We start from the raw sequence: 19382 nt of genomic DNA on the forward strand, positions 1-19382 counted from the left end.
CATTAAGTGCCACACAGCCTGGAGTTTGTGTTCGTTATCCAACTTTTGTTTCACAGAAGCTCCTCCACCCGCTCTACTGCCACTTTAATTAAGCCGCGTCCATCATCTTTAACTAGAGTCCTGAAAAACGATTCCTAATTTACAAACCCCCCAACAATTACTGAATATAAAAACACCACATAATGCGGTGTTGGCTTGAACAAACACAAAAGGCTCCATTCATGTCTCTGAAATTAAGTTTCATCTCAATCCCATATGAACTTCTCACTGAGTTTAATCACAGTTTGTTTCCATCGAGTTCACTGTGGAAAACCCTGACACTCGAGTCCCTGCAAACATCATCAAATGTGGGATCGCTATGACCTTATAGCTGGTGGTCCCATGTGAGAGGGGGGGGGGGGGGCCTCTCAGCTCCATGAATCCACAGATGTAGCTTCGTGAGGAACCACATCAGGATGAATCCCACGAATTCCTCCGTCTGCGTGATACTCGTTTTAGTCTGAGACAATGCTGGTATTTCACAGCAAGCTCTCAGGACACAGGGAACAGGGGAAGATTTGAACAATATGGGAAATTGGGATAAAAGCCAGTAGAAGGGACTTCAAATATTAGGTATTTTGTTTCAACAGCACACACGCATTGTAAATGTAAAGTCCTGCTAAATTGTCTTATCATAGGTTTGTTTTCTGTTCTTGAACTAGTGCCTACTTGTACGTTCCGTGTATAAAGACGACTTGCGTTTTGTCTTATTTGACGAGTAATTACGTCCTTTCAGGCTTCCTTTCTCTCCTGAACCGCAATTACAGTTGTGTTCTCCTATTGTAGGTTTTTTTTCTATCTTCATTATTGGACAAATACCCTTTTCTTAATCAAAATACATCAAACACAGTATTAGAAAAACGTTTGAATTGTCCTCATTCCTTCACTATAAAAAATATGAATCGATTTCATTCGTTTTTTCTTTCTATTCATTTCAACTCCCTCTTCACACACACACACACACACACACACACACACACACACACCACACACACACACACACACACACACACACACACACACACACACACACACACACACCACACACACACACACACACACACACACACACACACACACACACACACACACACACAAAATATATTACCAGATTTACAGGCTACTTTTACTTCAAACAACTTCTGAAAACACATTCAAAATCTCACAAGCAAGCAACAAAAACACACAATGTGTTGTCCATGTGTACACTGTGTAATTCTTAAAGACTGGTACAGTTTTTCAGAAGCAGCTGCAGAAGAGAGTATCTTATAAGTGCCACACCTTTGGGGGTGGTAAAAGGCCACACAACACACCACACCCACACACCACACACAACACACACACTACACACCACACACCCCACACACACCACACATCACACACACACACACACCACACACACACACACACACACACACACCACACACACACACACACACACACACACCACACACACACACACACACACACACACACACACACACACACACACACCCACACACACACACACACACACACACACACACACACACACACACACACACACACACACACACACACACACACACACACACACACACACACACACACACACACACACAACACACACACACACACACACACACACACACACACACACACACACACACACACACACACACACCACACACACACCACACACACACACACACACACACACACACACACACACACACACACACACACACACACACACACACACACACACACACACACACACACACACACACACACACACACACACATACATATATATATAAATGCAGTGATCAAAGCAAACACAAAACTAGTAAATCATTACAGTGAAATAAAATATTATTACCTCAATATACTCCGGTGCTCGCACTATTACTATAATAACACTTGTGATAAAAGTTTTGCATTCAAGTGATTTATGAGGGGAAAAGGTCTTGGCCAAACAAAAACAGACTTCGGGGTAATAATGGAGTTGCATGAAGGTCAAGAAAACATTTAATACGCCGCCTTGTTCCAAAGTTAACAGCTTTTTCTTGTCTGGTTTACTGATCTATGAGGACAGAAGATATACATGTATATTTTAGAGATAACCTCTTCTTAAAGGGCACAGTTTAGGGAAAGCAACTGGTGAGGAAAGGACGTTTAAATCAGATACAGTAGCTTAATCTGAAATGTCAACAACACCACTTTTTAAAAAGGACTCCGACTTCTACGTCATTGCATATTCGCAGTAGCCATTACTCCTGAACGGAAAACCATAAAAAGGATGGTACTGCACAGGTGTCTTATGTACCAGCTGTGTTTCTCTGACGGAGTAGTGTGACGGTGTCTAAACAGTGACACGCTGAGTCATGCATCCTTGTAAATGTGTGCGTTACAGGTGTCATGACAGACAGACAGATGTCTCACCTTCCTCTGCCTCAGGAAATAATCCAGGCATGACTAACGCGAAACAGGAAGTCCTCTTTTCTCAGGTTTACTTTAAAGAACTGATTTGCTGCTCTCACTTATGATGTAATCATGTCTGCCTCATTAATTGGCTAGACTTAATGGATCCGTGTGAATCACAAGTGAAATTAACTTTCTTACAGTGTTTTTTTAAATGTCTGATCACGTCAACGCTTACTTTAATCAGTTCTCACTATGACTGACTTTTATCTTTTTTATGGATCAATCTGTCAGTTATTTATTTTAATCATTGACTCATTGATTAGTGCATGAAGTGTCTGAATGTATTCTTCAAAGTGCTTGTTTTTCCCAATCACAAGTCCAGAACACAAGACATTGATAAATGACCATAACAGTTCAAATTGTTGGCGATTAGAGTACTAGATGTATCAATTTAGGGTTTTAAATCTAGTTTACGCTGACAAAACAATCAAACAACTCTCTTTTTAACTAACAACTGCATTAATAACTACCTCACTTTTTACATTGACGACTAATTAGAAAAGCAAATAGTATATATATATATATTGTCATTATCCTTTAATGTGCCTATAACTTTCTAAATGTTTTGATTGTGTATTAATTGAAAAGTAAAAAATAATGGTGATAAAAATACCTATTTAAATTCCTAAAAACCCAAGGTGACCTCTTCTCTGAATATAAACAATAACACGTTATATTAAAGTGACTATATATGAGTACAAAAGGTACTAAACCTGTAAACCACCTGTCAGGATTACCATAACTATATACCATATGAAAGGCAGGGGCAAAAAACATTGTTGTTTGGACAATAGCTATGTTGGCTACTGTTGAAAGAAGCTGTTGCACTAAAGAATGTAACAGTAATGTTAACAAATACCAGCATGACGAGAAATACATTTAAGATCTCATCCCCATATCATGAACACATCCATGCCTGCTGAATGCTATATTAATGTATCTGTGTTTCTCCAGGCAGGTAGCAGTATCACCACAGCAGTGCACCTTCATGAGGTGCTTCACCTTTAGGTAAAGCACATTTATTGAAGTAACTCACCAAGGCTCGGAGAGAGGACTCGTCCAGCGCAGAGTAGCTCTCCACGGACATGTTGGTCTGTGAGGTCGGGCTCAGGTGAGAGAAGGTCTGGATGATAAAAACGGGTTCACCGGTCAGCGTGTGCTCCTCCACCTGTACGACTTATTGCGGTTTTCTTTCTTTTTTTCCTAAATCTTCACCGCAGATAAATTCAGAAACTTCCCTCAGTGAATATAACCCTGTTTCCCGCTTACATAGAGCATATTCCGGTCCTCTTTAGTCGTCTCTTGGGTGGTAGTGAAAGCAGCTCTCAACACTTCGAACCAGGGGACGTTGGCAGCTTTTTGAACTGAGGATTCCCACTGAAAGGTGTAACCCCGCCCCTCTGTAACTCCGCCCCTCTCTTTCGCCCGGCCGGCTTCTCCCGGCGAGCATTCAAAGCGCGCTGCTCCGTGGGAGGACGTAAAGCAGCGATGAGATGATGAGCTTCAAAGGTAGCTGACTCCAAACCACTTTTTGTACATTTCTATCAAGAATTCAAACAATATATTAGCACTATTAAAAACATTAGGAATAAGAAGGCAATCAAAACTAATTTGATATTTTAAAAAGATTTAATCTGAAGTATCAACATGTATTTTTCTTTCCTTTTTTCTTTATTTACGGTATGTAATTGTAAATCTTGTTGCTTTGTATGTCTGCCACTGGACTTTGTCTGTTGTATGTCAAATGTATGATGTATAATGTATGACAATTGAATAGATTAATACAAAAAAGATTCAAAGGTTTTATTGTTATATGCACAACAAAGCTACAGTGTAGAAATGGCAATGCAATTCTTCTGACCTGAGCTCCTCCAACAATGCATCATATATAATAAATACATAAATACAAAATAAAAAGTAGTGCAAAAAGACTATGTCAATAGAATATGGGATATGTGATATGTACAAGAACAGAATATGATATTAAATATTGTAAATTAAGACAAAAGTAAATATGGTGTATTGCGTTGATAACTATTTATATGAATTAGTATATAGGGGATTAGTGCCCCCCAGTTTGTGTGGACATACGAGAATGAACAATTACATAAAGCAAATATGATCCTGAACATTTTTCATATGAACAGAGGTGGGACTGGTATTCAGATGCTTTACTTGAGTAAAAGTACCAATTCATTATTTTCAAAATACTTCATTACAAGTCCAGCTTTCAAAATCTTCGATAAAAGTACAAAAGTATTCTCAGCAAAAAGTAAAAGTAATTATTGTGCAAAAAATGTGTATGTTTATTTAAGTGGTATTTCTAGATAATATTGTTCAATCAAGTAGCATTTTACTGTTGGAGACAAACAAGGTTCTGAATGACTTTTGTAAAAATATTTAAATAATTTGTCTCTCTTGTGACTTAGAGTTATTGGTCCAGCACACATGTAGTTAAATTACAAAGATGCATTTTATTAAAAGTAGCTAAATATTTTTGTATAAATGTATTGGAGTAAAATTACATGATTTCCCTTTTAAATGTAGTGGAGTAGAAGTATAAAGAAACATACAAAGTAAATACATTACATTAATACAAGCATTATTTTTCACATAAAGTTAACTGGAAATGAACCCCTTCTTATGAGCAACTAAAACATGTTTTGTATTGGTATCAGATTATTCCCAGGAAACATCATAGAGGTATAAAACAATTATGAACTTGGGAAATAAAGCAATAGCATTTTATCTCCTCAAATAAATCTGACTTCAGATTAACACCATGCACTTGGATGGATGCAATGTTATTTTTATTTCCCCATATCCCTTTCTCAGGCAACACCAAATACAAATTAAAAAAATCCCTTATAACAATGACTGTCAGCTGATTCAGTCAATACATATCATACATTAATCATGTATTTTGAAGTGCCATTAATGATAAGTGTATTTACCACCATTATCTACTACTACTAGTTTCCCCAGTCTTATATCATACTTATTGTGTTGCTCATACAGTATTTACTCATTGCAACAGTCTCGCCTTTCCTCCCATAATCTCCTTATGGGTTTACGAGTGTATATCCTTTACTGTAGACTGTTTTCGAAGTATACTAAACACTGTCTAGACTCAAGTTGACTACCCATATTATGCAAACTAATGACTCATTGTATTACATTGGCAGCAACACAAAATCAATTCTGTTGTTCGAAATATTCAATGGAGCTTCACTGTATGATAAATGGTTCATTAAGATTCAGTTTTTAAAACTTTAAAAGCCATTTAAATTGTAATAACGCAACAAAACTGTGTGATCCTTGGGTAAGTGGAAAAGTGTCTTTTTGGTGTCTATCTACGCCGGGATCCTGAGTCGTGGCTGATCCTGTTGCTGCGGTCCTGTGTCCTGGATCCTCTATCCTGAGTTCTGGATTTGAGTCCTGGACTTCGAGTCGTGGCTGAACCTGTGATCCTGCCTGACTCTCTTCATACTACTTCCCTGATGCTCCCACAGGATTGTTGACATCCTCGTGGATTCATCTTCTTATTACAGACACATGCATTTCCTAACATCAGGACTACCTATGCTGTAAAATGTATTATCTCTTCGATTTACACACGGCATCTGTTGCTCTCCCTGAGGTTTCTCCCATGTTCCCCTTAAACTGTGGGTTTTCTCTGGAAGTTTTTCCTTGTACGATGTGAGGGTCTAAGGACAGAGGGTGTCGTATTGTCATACTGATATTCTGTACAAACTGTGAAGTCCACTGAGACAAATGTAACATTTGTGATATTGGGCTATATAAATAAACATTGATTGATTGATGATTGAAAAGTGGCACATCAAATACACTGGAATTGGCATCACTGTTGGCACTAGATAAGGATGGAAATTGTTCTAAAGATATACATATATTTCAGCCGTCCTATGAAGTTTTGGTTCCTGAAGGTATCTTGACGTATAAAAAGGTAAAAAAACAGATTACAAACTGGAGCCATGAACATCCTCATTAAACATTTAATAGCCTCACAAGACAAAGAGCATGAAGACAGTTGTTCTTAAACAGGATAGTCAGCCGTGTGCCCTGAGTGCCTTCAGTCCAAAGAAACACCGCGAGGAGATTTCACTGATTCTTTTCTCCTCACTAGCCGAGGTTGATGATTGGATGATAATCAGGAAAACACTCAGGCGTTGTCTTTAGATATGAAGGCTCAGCCGTCTGAGGCACACGGTCGCGTATCTTATATATTGCTAAAGTGGAACCTATGTTACACACAAAATACATCTCAGCAATCTTAAATCCTAATTCATACTACCTAAAAAGAGGATTGGACAGGTGACACTGCTTCAAAAGCCATCGTATCATAACAACACATATATAGTTCTATAGGTATGATTAAAAAAATCTAAATATGAATGAAGAGTATTAAAGACAAATGTTTAACAGTATAAAAAGACAAATGTTCAATTACACAGTTGTTGTTTTGTGTGGTCAAATATGCATCAAATCTGTTCCTCAAGCCCTTTTTTAACAAAATAATCTATCAAGGTGCTTCAGGTGACATAGAGGTACAGAAACCAACAGGAACACTGAAAGAGCCGGAAGGGACTGGCAAACCTGGAGGAAAACGACATGTCCTCGTCTGAACTAACACGTAAAGATCAGGTTAGACAAACGCACAGCGACTCTTGGTTCGATGTTCTCAATGTTACCAAACAAACAAAATCTAATTCAGCACAAATACAACTGCTTTTATCATTTATATTTTAGGGCTAAATGTTAGACATACAAACATTTGAAACAAATCTTGACATGTATTAATTAACCAAATTAATTACCGAGGCTTTTATAGTAAAACTCATCAGAATATAAACGGCTAGATTGTTGCACAGGCACTTATCAGATTGGTATATTATTTGTTTTCAGAAGTGTGCAGAAAGATATATGGAAAGCACAGAGGGAGATTTGGTTTTTGGTTTTCTCCACATGTTCATCCCGCTCTCACTCCTCCTGCTGCTCTTCATTTTGCTTCTTGGGTAACTGCAAATGGAAGAAATGGAGACAAACATGTGTTGAGTGGAATAAAAGGGTTTGTGACTCTGCAGACCGTTTACATGCATAACAACCTTCATAACACACAAGGGGACGGGTGATAACCAGAAAAGCTTGACATGGGCCCTTTAAGGCAGAGCTTCCACTGTACTTAAATTATTCTTTAAAGCAATCATGTTACAAAAAGCTTATAGCTTAATATCCTGGCAGTAGCACTGTCTGCTGACTTAAATATTGTCATGACAGTAAGAGAGAGTTATGATCCTCATGTAAACATATTAACATCATTTACCTTGTGATTTGGCTAAGATTTATAAATCACAATAGATCGTTTTTGATGAATAAGCATGTGTTACACTTTGTTCCTGTATGATAAACCTTTATGCTTGTACGTCATTATACACTGTAGGTAAAGTACTGTCACAGTCAAAAGACAAACAAACACAAAAAGCATTATCATCAACTCTTTTTTTAAAGAATCTAGGTGTACCTTTGTCAATGAACTCCCTCTGCCTTCTTTATTTTCTGGTAGATGAACTCTGATGGACAAACACATTCAAATTAGAATATAAATAACATTCTCCAACACAAAGAACAAATCGTTATTTGATGGAGGATTTTTAACTGGGTCAAGTCGGACTAAACAATAAGTCAAAGACTGGTTAGAGAGGGAAATAAGAGAATGTTGTTGAAGGCTGAAATAGACGGTCAGTGCAAGATATTAAACTTCCTGTTGAAGTTGATGTGATATCTTGCTCAGAGGGATAAAAGGTGGTTAAGGATGAAGTTGGAAAAGTACGTAGGGGAAGGAAGAGAAAAGAGAAGATGTTTGGGTGTGTGCTTAACCCTTAGATGCCCGAGTGACTGGACCCTACACTCTTCCATAAGTGGGTCAAAAAGGACCCGTATTAGAATAATATGTGTTTTTATGCCATTTTTGTCATTTCGGTTAAGAAAAATCACTTGTATAATATTTAGTATTATATTTTGATTTTTGATCCACTTATGGAAGCTTGGGGATGTAATACAAAAACTACAATTTCTTAAAATGTATAACATTTAAATTTAAAATTTGAATGGCATGATATCCAAAACATGTTTCTTAAGGAATAGCTGGAATATGAAATGATAAAAAAATGTAATTACAAAGATACTTCAAGAAAACCACCTCACCGGGTCCAAAAAGACCCATGCGTCTCAGGCAGTGCTTCTCAAAGTGTAGTCCGCGGACCACTGGTGGTCCGTGAGCGCCCCCTAGTGGTCCGTGAGTATATTGGTAAAATTTCACATTTGAAATACATTTATTTATTTAAGTTTTCCGCACTCTCGCAGGAATATCTCCGCAATGGAGCGAGCTTAAGTTTCACTTTCGATTGCATGATATAGCCCAGATAAACACCTTCATCACACATGTGGCCACTTGTTTGTACCATTTTCAGGCGATTTGTAAAAAACGATGTGTTTTGGGATATTTGTGGAGTTTGGTGGTCCGCGAGTGTTTTTTTATTGGTTAAGTGGTCCTTGGTATGAAAAAGTTTGAGAAACACTGGTCTAAGGGTTAAGATGAGAGGAAGAGAAAAGGGCAACTCGCTTTGCTACGAACTGTACGTATTTAAAGAACAATAAAGATCTGTGTAAGATTTGCAACTGAAAAAAATAAAAATAAAAGTAGGACTAAACTAAATAAAAATCATCCATTGAGCTTTCGTTTACCCCTTTAGAGACGCAGCAGCGGCCTGCTCAGCGTCACTGAGAGAGGACTGAGATCCTTCTGCCTCCCGGCCCGCCTGAGCTCGGTTCGGATCACAGTTGGATGTCTTCCTTTGACTCGGGAGTCCAATGTAGCCTCTCGGCCATTCCCTTAGCGGTGCTGCGTCTCTGTCGAATCCAAAGTGCTCTTGCGAGAAGTCAGCTATATGAGAAACACAGGATACACAATATACATATTTGAGTCAAAAGAAAAAAGCCTGTAAACATCAATCAAATAAACAAAAAATTGCCTCACAAACTGGATTATAGTTGGTGATCAGTAACGTCTGTTAACACTGTCAGAGAGATAATAACCTTTACATAATTGTTTGAATGCTTTTTTTTCTCATTATGACAAAAACAGTGTATACATTACCTTGGGGATTCATTCTCATTTGAAAATCTGGAGACATCTGGCTAAAGGCGTCATTAGTAGGGCTCTGTGTCTTCTTGACAGACGATTTAGTGAGATTGTTCAGCGGATGGGCGTTCTGAGGACGCATGTCACATTTGTCCTGGATACAAAAACCCACATTAAAATGATCATTAGCAATTGCAACGTTCAAAATCTATGAACATATATTCAGAGAGGATCTTTGAAGTCTGGGTTGTTCAGGGCATATTTGACATAATCAGAATTCCTTTATTTGTCCCTCAACGGTGACATGATTACAACAGCATGAAGTGTAGTGCAGATAAAGTAAAGAGAATAGACTTACATATTAAATAGCTAAGTATGCACACGTTATGAATTATAACAAACACAATAAGTAAAAAGAACAAATAGCAGATGATCTCAACATAGTAAAATAAGTAGCAGTATGTCTTTGAAGAGGTAGCTGGTACTGTTTGCAGATTGTAAATAAATTGAAAGAAAGAATCAAGCGTGAACGAGGGTATATTGCACATTACTGACTTGTGTGTAATTGCATTAAATACAGCAACAGGTCAAAACGTTATGATGGTGAACTTATTTCTAAAGAATGATCGACATAATTTCTAACATACCTGATGGTGAAAGACGACGGCCTCCTCCAGAGCGACGCCACAGAACTCACAGGGGATGACCACGTCGCCCTCTAGTGGACTGGCTGGAGGACTGTAGGAGGCCGGGGAGGCGGAGCGGTGGAAGGTGGGGATGTTGGAGGCCAGGGTGTCGGGGATGTCGTGCATCAAACCTGGAGCATTCCTGCTCATCCTGTCCTCCTTAGGGGGGGACAAGGGCTGCTTGCTGTAGGACGCAAAGGCCGAGGCGGGGCTGCACCCAGTCTGAAACATGGAGGAGAGGAGAAGTGGATCAGAATCAGAATGACTTTATTAGTCCTGCACTTGCAAACAAACATTTAAAAAAAGGTAAATGAAATCGTTTGAATCATCATGTCCCTAACTAGAAGGATTACAAGGCGGCTTGTTAAAACAGGTAAAGGCTATACACCTGAACGTGGAATCAATATGTTTTATTTTTGTATTAGACTTTTCAAGGTGGGGTGGGAGGGGAGGCGATGGGTGGGGGGTGGTGATGGTTTGTTCGAAAGAATTGGAAATGAATGAAGATCATTGTTTCAATTGGGACCCTGTATGATTGTGCCTGTTCTTCAATTAAAAAAAAACATTGGAAAAAAACAAAATAGGTAAAGGCTGTAGCTGGACTGTGAACCTTCTGGAACAACACATAAAGAAAGGTATACACATGTCTGCATGTCATGTGATATCTGACTGGATTTGAGCATGTTTCACTGATTAGATTTGCGCATACACAGATGTATTCCTCAACTGATGGTCAGAGCAGTAAGATCAAATGAAACTGAAAGTTGTGCGTGAATCAGGTTAAGATATTCAAAAACATCAGCAGGTTGTCCTGTGTTCGGCATGCAGAGTCTGTTAGTCTGGTAATATCTGTCAGTCAGGTTCCGATTGTTGTCATGTCATCATTCATGCACATATGATGCACTGACCTGGAATTAAAAACGTCTTCCCCAACACTACTGATATACACATCGACATGAAAATGTGGTCTATTGCCACTTTTAATGTTCATATCAAATGACTTTAGTTACTCTAAAAAAGGATCAGCAGCAATTGTGGGTTATTCTTTTTTTAACTCTCTGCCTACGGCTGAAGTTCTGACAGCTTCAAGCGTATGCAATAACAACCTTTAGATCAGGGGTGTCAAACTGAAATACACAGTGGGCCAAATAAAAAAAATGGGTACTAGTCGAGGGCCGGACTGGTTCAATGTTTATTGCAAAACTTATTGAAATGAATTTTTTGCACATATTAAACCTGGAACTAACAAAGCTTAAATTATTACCTATAAAAACAACATTAAATAATCAGTTGCATTCATTTCTTATGGCTCTATCTGCAGAGTCATTTCTTATGATCACATTTTTCCACAGGCCAACAACAGCTTCAACAAAACAATTCCCCTCAAAGAACAAAACAAACACTCCCTGTTGTCTCAAGAAACAAAGTGCAGAAGGAAACATCCATTAAACTCAGTTTGCTCTGTGATGCTAGCTCAAGCAGATACTTGGCATCTCATCTTGGGTGCAAGGTCATCAATGTTTGGGCTCAGGCTCTGAGCTGAGGAAACCCTCAGGACTGAGTGAAGGTGTGCGTGCAATATACCGGCGGGCCAGATCTAATAGTAATTAGAAATGATCCTGCGGGTGAAATTAAATCCACCACGGGCCTGATTTGGCCCCCGGGCCTTGAGTTTGACACATGTGCTTTAGAGTCATGAGGACATGACGCCCAGATGACCAAAACAAATCTGCAAAAAACAACATTATAACCTAAAGGCCAACATTTGATATATAAATGTCACACATGGCAGTCTCAAGGCCAGAATGTATTGAGAATGTAGTGATTTCGGATATATCAAGGATTCTGTGAGCACAGTGACCATTCGGCGAGTACGTCTTATTCATGCTTTCATTTTCATTCAGGGGATCCTTGTAAAAAATATTTGTTGTCCCTTATCTAGCATACCAACCCATAAACCCATCTCTTACCTGATGCAAAATGAGGTCCTCTTCAGGAAACAGCTCTTCACAGAACTCACAAGGCAGCATGGTATCTATGAAATCAATTGAAAATTGTAAACAAACTGACATCAGGATAAATCAAAGTATTCTTATCAACACTAATATTTACCGGCTTGATCCTGTTCCTGGACTGGGCTTGTGACTGTAGTGACATTTGAGTAATTGCTGTTGGGCGGACAAAGTGAAGAGTTAACAGAGGGCTTCTCGATCTTGTGGTCCCAGATTCCGCTCCACAGATTCCCCTCCACGCCCCCGGCCCCCGGCTCTCCGTCAGTCTGCAGGCTGAGAGCCAGCATGTAGTCCAGGCCGGAGGAATCCTCGGCCAGCCTGAGCTCACTCTGAGGCCACGCACTGCTGCTGGAGCTGCTGCTGCTGTTCAGGAAGTCTGACGGACCCAGCACTACAACACATAACATGTAGTTATAACAAATAACTATTTAAGGTGCAGCTTCAGGTAACAGTAACAGGAAAAAAACACATTATTCTTTGATAAACTCTTATCTTAAAACCCACATTTGTTTCCATGTGGGTGATAACAAGTTCATTATTGCTGATCAGACAAACATCACATTTGAATTTAATCAATAAAGATGTTATTTTTACCATAATTATGTCTTTTACCCCAAATGAGAAATGTTGTAAATATCACTTTTGTTTGTTTACATAAAACTCCCCAGGGCTCCTAAAACAGCTTTTAAAGGTTGTTTAACATTTAAGAAGTAGGTCAATTATTGGTCAATTATTATATATATATTTTATAAAAGCACGGTGGGTGCTCTACCCCCTACTCATATGTAACAATCAATAGGTCAGTGATAAACTCACAGTGGCTAAATGTATTTCCCGGGACAGAGTTCTTCCAGTCAGCTGGGGCTTGAGGTCCACTCGAGGTGTTGTAGAGTCTGGGGTCAAACGGCCGGGGGAAGGCCTGCTGATCCGCTGCACTGATGTTATTATTCTTTGTGCCTCTCTCTTGGGTTCTTAGGAGGTTTCGGATGGAGTGGGCTTCAAACCAAGCCCCTGGAGGCTGAGAATCCACCGGACTGCGACTCGTCCGGCTGTTGTTCCTCTCTTGGGGCGGAGTGAGGCTTCCACACAACACGGGGTGCACGGCTTGTTCCTTCAACATTACGTTGCACTTGCAGACTGGGCAAGGCTCAGTGCGCGCACCGCAGTAATCTTCATGTTCTTTGGACTGACTGAAAATGATCTCCAGTTGACAGAATTGGCACGGGACCAGCCGCTGAGAACACTCGAAGCTCTGAAAGAAACAAGCATCGTAAAGAAACATCACTTCAGGAATGACTTAAGATGGATGCATTATGAGTGGGTAAAAGCTTCTGCAGAAATACCTGGTGAACATCGAAGTGTTTCTTCTCAATCTTTAGACCACACTTGCATGTAATCTGAAAGGAAAGTGAAAATGATTTGAAAGATACAATCATCCAGTAACATTCTGACGTGGCTTTCTTCTTAGCTGTTTTCTTTGGAATGAGGGTTCCAGGTTAATCATGATTGAAGAATTTGGTCACTGACGAGATTCTCTTTTAACCAGTTTAAAGAGAACATGTTACAAACAGCAGCAGAAACTGATTTTGATAATACATGTTCTTTATATGATAACGGATGACTTGCTCAATTGGCAATAAAGCACATGAGAATAAGTGTCCACAACATACAAGAGTTCCTTCCACAGAATCTAGTGTTTTCCTGTCCTGGCCATTATCGCATGGACGTCTGATCAAAACAGGCAACCTTTTAACTCATGAGACATGACAATAAACAGGGGTCAAAGGTTATCTTTACCATTTTCTGGCTTCAACAGATCTAAGTGGAAACAAATCACTTTTTTTTTTTGTCCGCCCTTTGTGTTTCTGAGAGGTATAATTATTGTTTGTACCTTTGTAGCAAAGACATCGGGAGCTTTCATTTTTCCGCAGAGCTACCTCTCTTGATATCTGCACAGATATCAGTGCTTTGTCATAGTAAGCTGTACCTAGTTTTTTGGTATATCTATATTTCATGTAAATCATTTTCTATGTCTAAAAGTGCACCTATCATGCTATTTTTAGACAATAGCATAGGTCTCTGATATATACAAATATATAAAAAACATGTCTATGAAGTGTTTTGCTCAAAATACCAAACAGATCACCCATTCTAGCCGTGCCTCATATCCCTCTATTTCACTTCCTGTTTCTAAAGTGCTGATTTTGGGTATGAAGCTTTAAATAAAGAAATAAAAAAGGAGGGGGCTGAGCTCATGCGGGACCCGGCAGCTACTGTCTAAACTCAATACTGCCGTGATGAAACACCATATCATGGATTATCAAGGATTCTCTCTGAAACAGGATGGAGCTCAAAGGCTTTCTCTCTTGCCGGTTATACCACAAGGTGAGTCCCTTTTTACTTCCTGCTTCTTCACACACATGCTCTGTGCAGTACAGGTTAGCTCTGAGTGTTAGCGATGCTAATGTAAACATGCACCGACCATATTACGTCCAAAACAGTCGGGCATTGTTTCTGATAGCAACGTTTCTGATAGGGCCGTGGGTGTAAAGCCAGCCTACATTTTCGATATTACGTCATATCGGACGCAAATCTGGATCAGCTCTGTTGTAGCCCGTTTTTAGAGATTTGGGTACGGAGGAAAAGAGAGAGGGTTTTATTTTCTGACGCTGCGTGAGTTCCCCGACACACATTTATGTATAAAAGACATCAAAAAGTGCATTTTGCATGATAGGTCCCCTTTAATGCTTTAATCGTTTATTTTAGCTGACATCCTCGTGGATTCATCTTCTTATTACAGACACGTGCATTTCCTAACATTCGGTCTATATGCTGTAAAATGTATTATCTCTTCAATTTACACACGGCATCTATTGCACGTCTGTCCGTCCTGGGAGAGGGATCCCTCCTCTGTTGCTCTCCCTGAGGTTTCTCCCATTTTTCCCTTTAAACTGTGGGTTTTCTCTGGAAGTTTTTCCTTGTACGATGTGAGGGTCTAAGGATAGAGGGTGTCGTTTTTCTCATACTGATATTCTGAACAATCTGTGCTGTTGTATTTGCTGTAAAGTGTCTCTACTGTAGGCTATTTTTATTATATGTACAGCACTTTGGCTCGACCAAAAATCGTTTATAAATGTGCTATATAAATAAAACTTGATTTGATTTAAATCTTTAACTGTGTTTATGTATGCACCAAGGCAATTTAAATCGTATGTGCTAACCCACTTGGCACTGATTCTACTAAAACACAGGATGCAGCATCTTTCCAGCAATACAGTGCATCTGAGAAGCAGCACACATCTACTGCTGGAGTTAGGTAAAAAATATATCCAGTATTGATGTTCATATTTTACCTGAGCGTGCTCCTGCTGTTTGTGCTCCTGCAGGTCGGACCTGGGCACCGGCTCCTGGCAAATGTCGCACAGTGCGATGTTTCTTCTGCAGTGGATCTCATGAGTCGTGAAGTTAGCCTCTGGAATGTCATGTTTGCTAAGAAAGGTAAAGACAAATATAAAACCGGCTGGCCCGGACAACGTAGAGCCTTTCTTTTTAAAGATAGCTGCAGATTGTATTGCTCCACCTCTCACTACTCCTTTAAACCTCTCCCTCAGCTCAAACACAATTCCAAAATTGTGGAAGTCAGCGTATGTCCTGCCTCTACTAAAAGGTGGGGAGGCCACTTTATTAAATAATTATAGGCCCATCTCTAAATGATCAGTTCTGGCTAAGGTTCTTGAACGCCTAGTGAGTGAACAGGTAAAGGTGTTTTTATGTACAAATGACATCCTGTCTAAACATCAGTCAGGCTTCAGAAAGCAACACAGCACCATCACTGCCACAATGAAAGTGGTGAATGATGTGGCGAGTTTTTTAGATAATAAGCAAAGTTGTGCAGCTCTATTTATGGACCTGTCCAAAGCGTTTGATACCGTCGATCATCACATTTTAAAGCAGAGGCTACTCAGTATCGGCATATCCAGCCATGCAGTGGGTTGGTTTGTGAACTACCTCTCTGAAAGGTCCCAATGTGTTCACTTTGATGGGCTGTCTTCTGAGTGGTTAAACATTGCTAATGGTGTTCCTCAAGGTTCTGTTTTAGGTCCACTTTTATTCTCCATATATATCAATAGTTTAGGTGAAAATGTCGATGGAGCAACCTTACATTTGTATGCGGACGATACCGTGATGTACTGTGCAGGTCCCTCCATTAAGGAGGCTGTTGTTGAATTGCAAACAGTTTTTAACATTATTCAGACTCAGCTCTCTGAACTAAAGCTTCTTTTAAATGTTGAGAAAACCAAGGTAATGCTCTTTTCAAAAGCTAAAAAGACACCAGAGCCTGTTGTAGATATTGTAACTACGCAAGGAATAAAAATTGAAGTGGTTACCTGTTATAAATACCTTGGTATCTGGCTTGATGATTGTCTCACTTTTAAACGTCATGTAAAAGCTGAGGGTTAGGCTAGGTTTCTTCTACAGGAACAAGTCCTGTTTCTCACTTGAGGCCAGGAAAAGGCTAGTCACTGTGACCTTTTTACCTGTGCTGGACTATGGTGATTTGATGTATATGAATGCACCTGCCAATTGCCTGGTCAAGTTAGATGCTGCGTATCACAGCGCACTGAGATTTGTGACAAACTGTAAAGCATTAACCCATCACTGTACCCTGTATGCAAGGGCTGGTTTGCTTTCACTAACTGTACGGAGGCTCAGTCACTGGTACATTTTTATATATAAAGCCATGTTAGGGAAACTTCCATCCTACATCTGCTCCCTGATCTCACGGAGAATTGTAAGTGGCTACTGCCTGAGATCGAATGCTGTGGTTTTATTAAATGTGCCAACTGCTAGGACTGTCTTAGGGAAGATAGCTTTTAGATGCGCAGCTCCTCTGTCTTGGAATAGTCTGCAATTGAAATGGAAACTGAGCAATCTGGTGCCACTAAATGTTTTTAAAGCTCGGTTGGATGCTACTCAATCGGAAGCTGTTGGTTCCTGCTCATGTGGATAGTTATTGTAAATTGTAATCCCTGTAATGATGCTGTATGATGTCCTTTTTGTTGTTCTGTTTATGTTTGTATGTTTCATGTGGAACCTACTTGAGCAGGTCTCCCTTGAAAAAGAGATCAATGATCTCAATGGGATACACCTGGGTAAATAAAGGTTTGAAATGAAATGAAAAAAACCAGTCCTGACAGTATCAAATTCATCGATGAGTTGTGTGTACAATGAACCTTTCTCATACTTACCAATTGCCACAGAAGTGTGTATTTTCATCTGCCATGGCTTTACTGCAGCCTATAGAAAAAGAGTAATGTTATTTATTTATGACAAAAACAGCTTGATTGAGATATAAGAAGATAGTGTTTTGGTGATCTTTATTATTTCATAGTGATAATAATAATAATTGACTTGAGTATTTCAATATTTTGCTACGTTGTACTTCTACTCAATTACAATTCAGAGGTAAAAAATGTACTTCTACTCCACTACTTTTATTTAAAACCTTATAACCTTATAATCAACACTTAAATAAGACTTTAGTTACACCTGGAGTAGCATTCACAAGATAACCTGCAGTATACAAAGTCATTCAAACTAGCTGCACATGTATAAGCGTTGATATCACTTTAATGCATCAATAATTATAATCAAAACATTTAATATTATTCTGAAATGGACCAATCTCCATAATGAGTACTTTAAGTACTTGAAAAATAGTGTGATGCGAATATTGTTGTACTTTTACTTGAGTAAGATTGTGATGCAGGACTTTTACTTGTATCAGAGTATTCCTACACTCTGGTACTACTGGTACTTCTCCCACCTCTGGCCCAATGAATACTCTGATGTAAAGAGGCTGCTTGACAGCTCTCTCTCGGTTTGCTTACCCACTGTTTCCCGGCAGGAAGCTAACGTTAGCTGACAACGATAACCTGGATTAACAAGGAGATACCCCGTCAAGGTTGGTCAACAAGCATTCCGATCCACATCAACAAGTTGGACGATGTTAACCGTGTTTGTTTCTTTAAGCTAGCTGCGTAGCTTCACACTAAATATCTCGTTAGCAACCACCACGTAGCGTTATTTCAGCTAACTAACTTTACAGCGACCAAGCTAAGAAGCTAATGTGCCGCCCGGTCCAAGAAAAGCGAGCACAGTCGTTCTGTTGTTACCGTGTGTCAATTATTTTGCCTCTGGAGATCATGAATCCATAAATAAACCCGACAGCTAAGCTAACTATTTGATGATATCTTGGAAACAGTTCGTTATTTCCTCCTTGCTCTGTTGACAAAGAGTAACGTGTATCCCGCGTCAAGTCTCTAAGGCTGCATACGTATACATGACTACCGCCTGCTTTAACTTGGGCACAACCAAACCACATCCTAAAACAATAATGTACACTGTTTTCACGTAGTCTAAGCCCTATAAAATGGACATCTAAATATGTGAGGATCAGACATATTATAGAGGTTAATGGTTATAGCTCACTGTCAGACAAAACTCAGGGGGAAAGTATTCATTGTCGGAACAGGCTCGATTTTGATTGGTGAGTAAATACCGTGTGTTGGGAAAATGTCTCTTTATTTTCTATCTAGAAAAAAATACATTATGATAAAAGTGTTATTGATATATACATTGATTAGCTTTAAGCAATCGTTTCATAAAAGAAGTAGTCCGATTCTGTGTGTTTGCTTATTTTAATTTTTTAATCCGTATTTTTTGCATTCATTTATGTAATTCTTTATTTCTTTATATGTCTACTTGTCTGTATACAATATATATATTATGTTCATATGTTTTGAATAAATAAAGGAAGAAAAAAACGATTCCGTATGTTGGGTTTGACTTCCTGTCTGCAGCGGAAGTGGGTCTATGTTTTGGTATTTGTGTCAAAGTTTATTACATATTCTAGCCTCACAGAAGTTGTCTGACGTGATATTTCTTCATCCATTGCACAGTGGACTCATTTGGTTTGTTACAGAATGATTGTAATCAATGTTACACCGTTTCATA

At 39.1% G+C, this 19382-nt stretch overlaps 2 protein-coding genes across 3 annotated transcripts in view; both read right to left on the minus strand.

Annotated features, from left to right (window-relative positions):
- The window catches only part of LOC117561031 (smoothelin-like), a 59423-nt gene extending 55625 nt beyond the window's left edge, over window positions 1–3798 (minus strand). The window contains 2 exon segments of the mRNA XM_034238228.1: window positions 3542–3628; window positions 3775–3798. Of these exon segments, the coding sequence (XP_034094119.1) occupies window positions 3542–3628; window positions 3775–3783 (96 nt within the window). The 5' untranslated portion in view covers window positions 3784–3798.
- Window positions 3799–6503: 2705 nt separating this feature from the next.
- Window positions 6504–18668, minus strand: trafd1 (TRAF-type zinc finger domain containing 1). Of its 2 annotated transcripts, none has more exons than XM_034238232.1 (12): window positions 18257–18668; window positions 17615–17663; window positions 15719–15854; window positions 13709–13762; window positions 13182–13617; window positions 12466–12756; window positions 12324–12388; window positions 10315–10575; window positions 9683–9821; window positions 9271–9469; window positions 8048–8096; window positions 6504–7545 (listed from the first exon to the last, which is right to left on the minus strand). In XM_034238232.1, exons 2-12 carry the CDS (start codon window positions 17647–17649, stop codon window positions 7507–7509), a joined length of 1704 nt encoding a protein of 567 aa, XP_034094123.1. In that variant the 5' UTR covers window positions 17650–17663; window positions 18257–18668; the 3' UTR covers window positions 6504–7506. The 2 variants fall into 2 exon arrangements, with proteins under 2 accessions (XP_034094123.1, XP_034094124.1); XM_034238233.1 differs by having other exon boundaries at window positions 18542–18653.
- Window positions 18669–19382: the final 714 nt, after the last annotated feature.

The sequence above is a fragment of the Gymnodraco acuticeps genome, unplaced genomic scaffold, assembly GCF_902827175.1.
Source record: "Gymnodraco acuticeps unplaced genomic scaffold, fGymAcu1.1, whole genome shotgun sequence".
NCBI classification, from domain to species: Eukaryota; Metazoa; Chordata; class Actinopteri; order Perciformes; family Bathydraconidae; genus Gymnodraco; species Gymnodraco acuticeps.

Coding starts and splice junctions, on each gene's coding strand:
- trafd1 (XM_034238232.1), bottom strand. CDS start 17,649: ATGGCAGATGAAAATACACACTTCTGTGGCAATTG. Junction 15,855..17,614: donor ACACACTTCTGTGGCAATTG/GTAAGTATGAGA, acceptor TACCTTTCTTAG/CAAACATGACATTCCAGAGG. Junction 9,470..9,682: donor AATGAGAATGAATCCCCAAG/GTAATGTATACA, acceptor TTTCTCATATAG/CTGACTTCTCGCAAGAGCAC.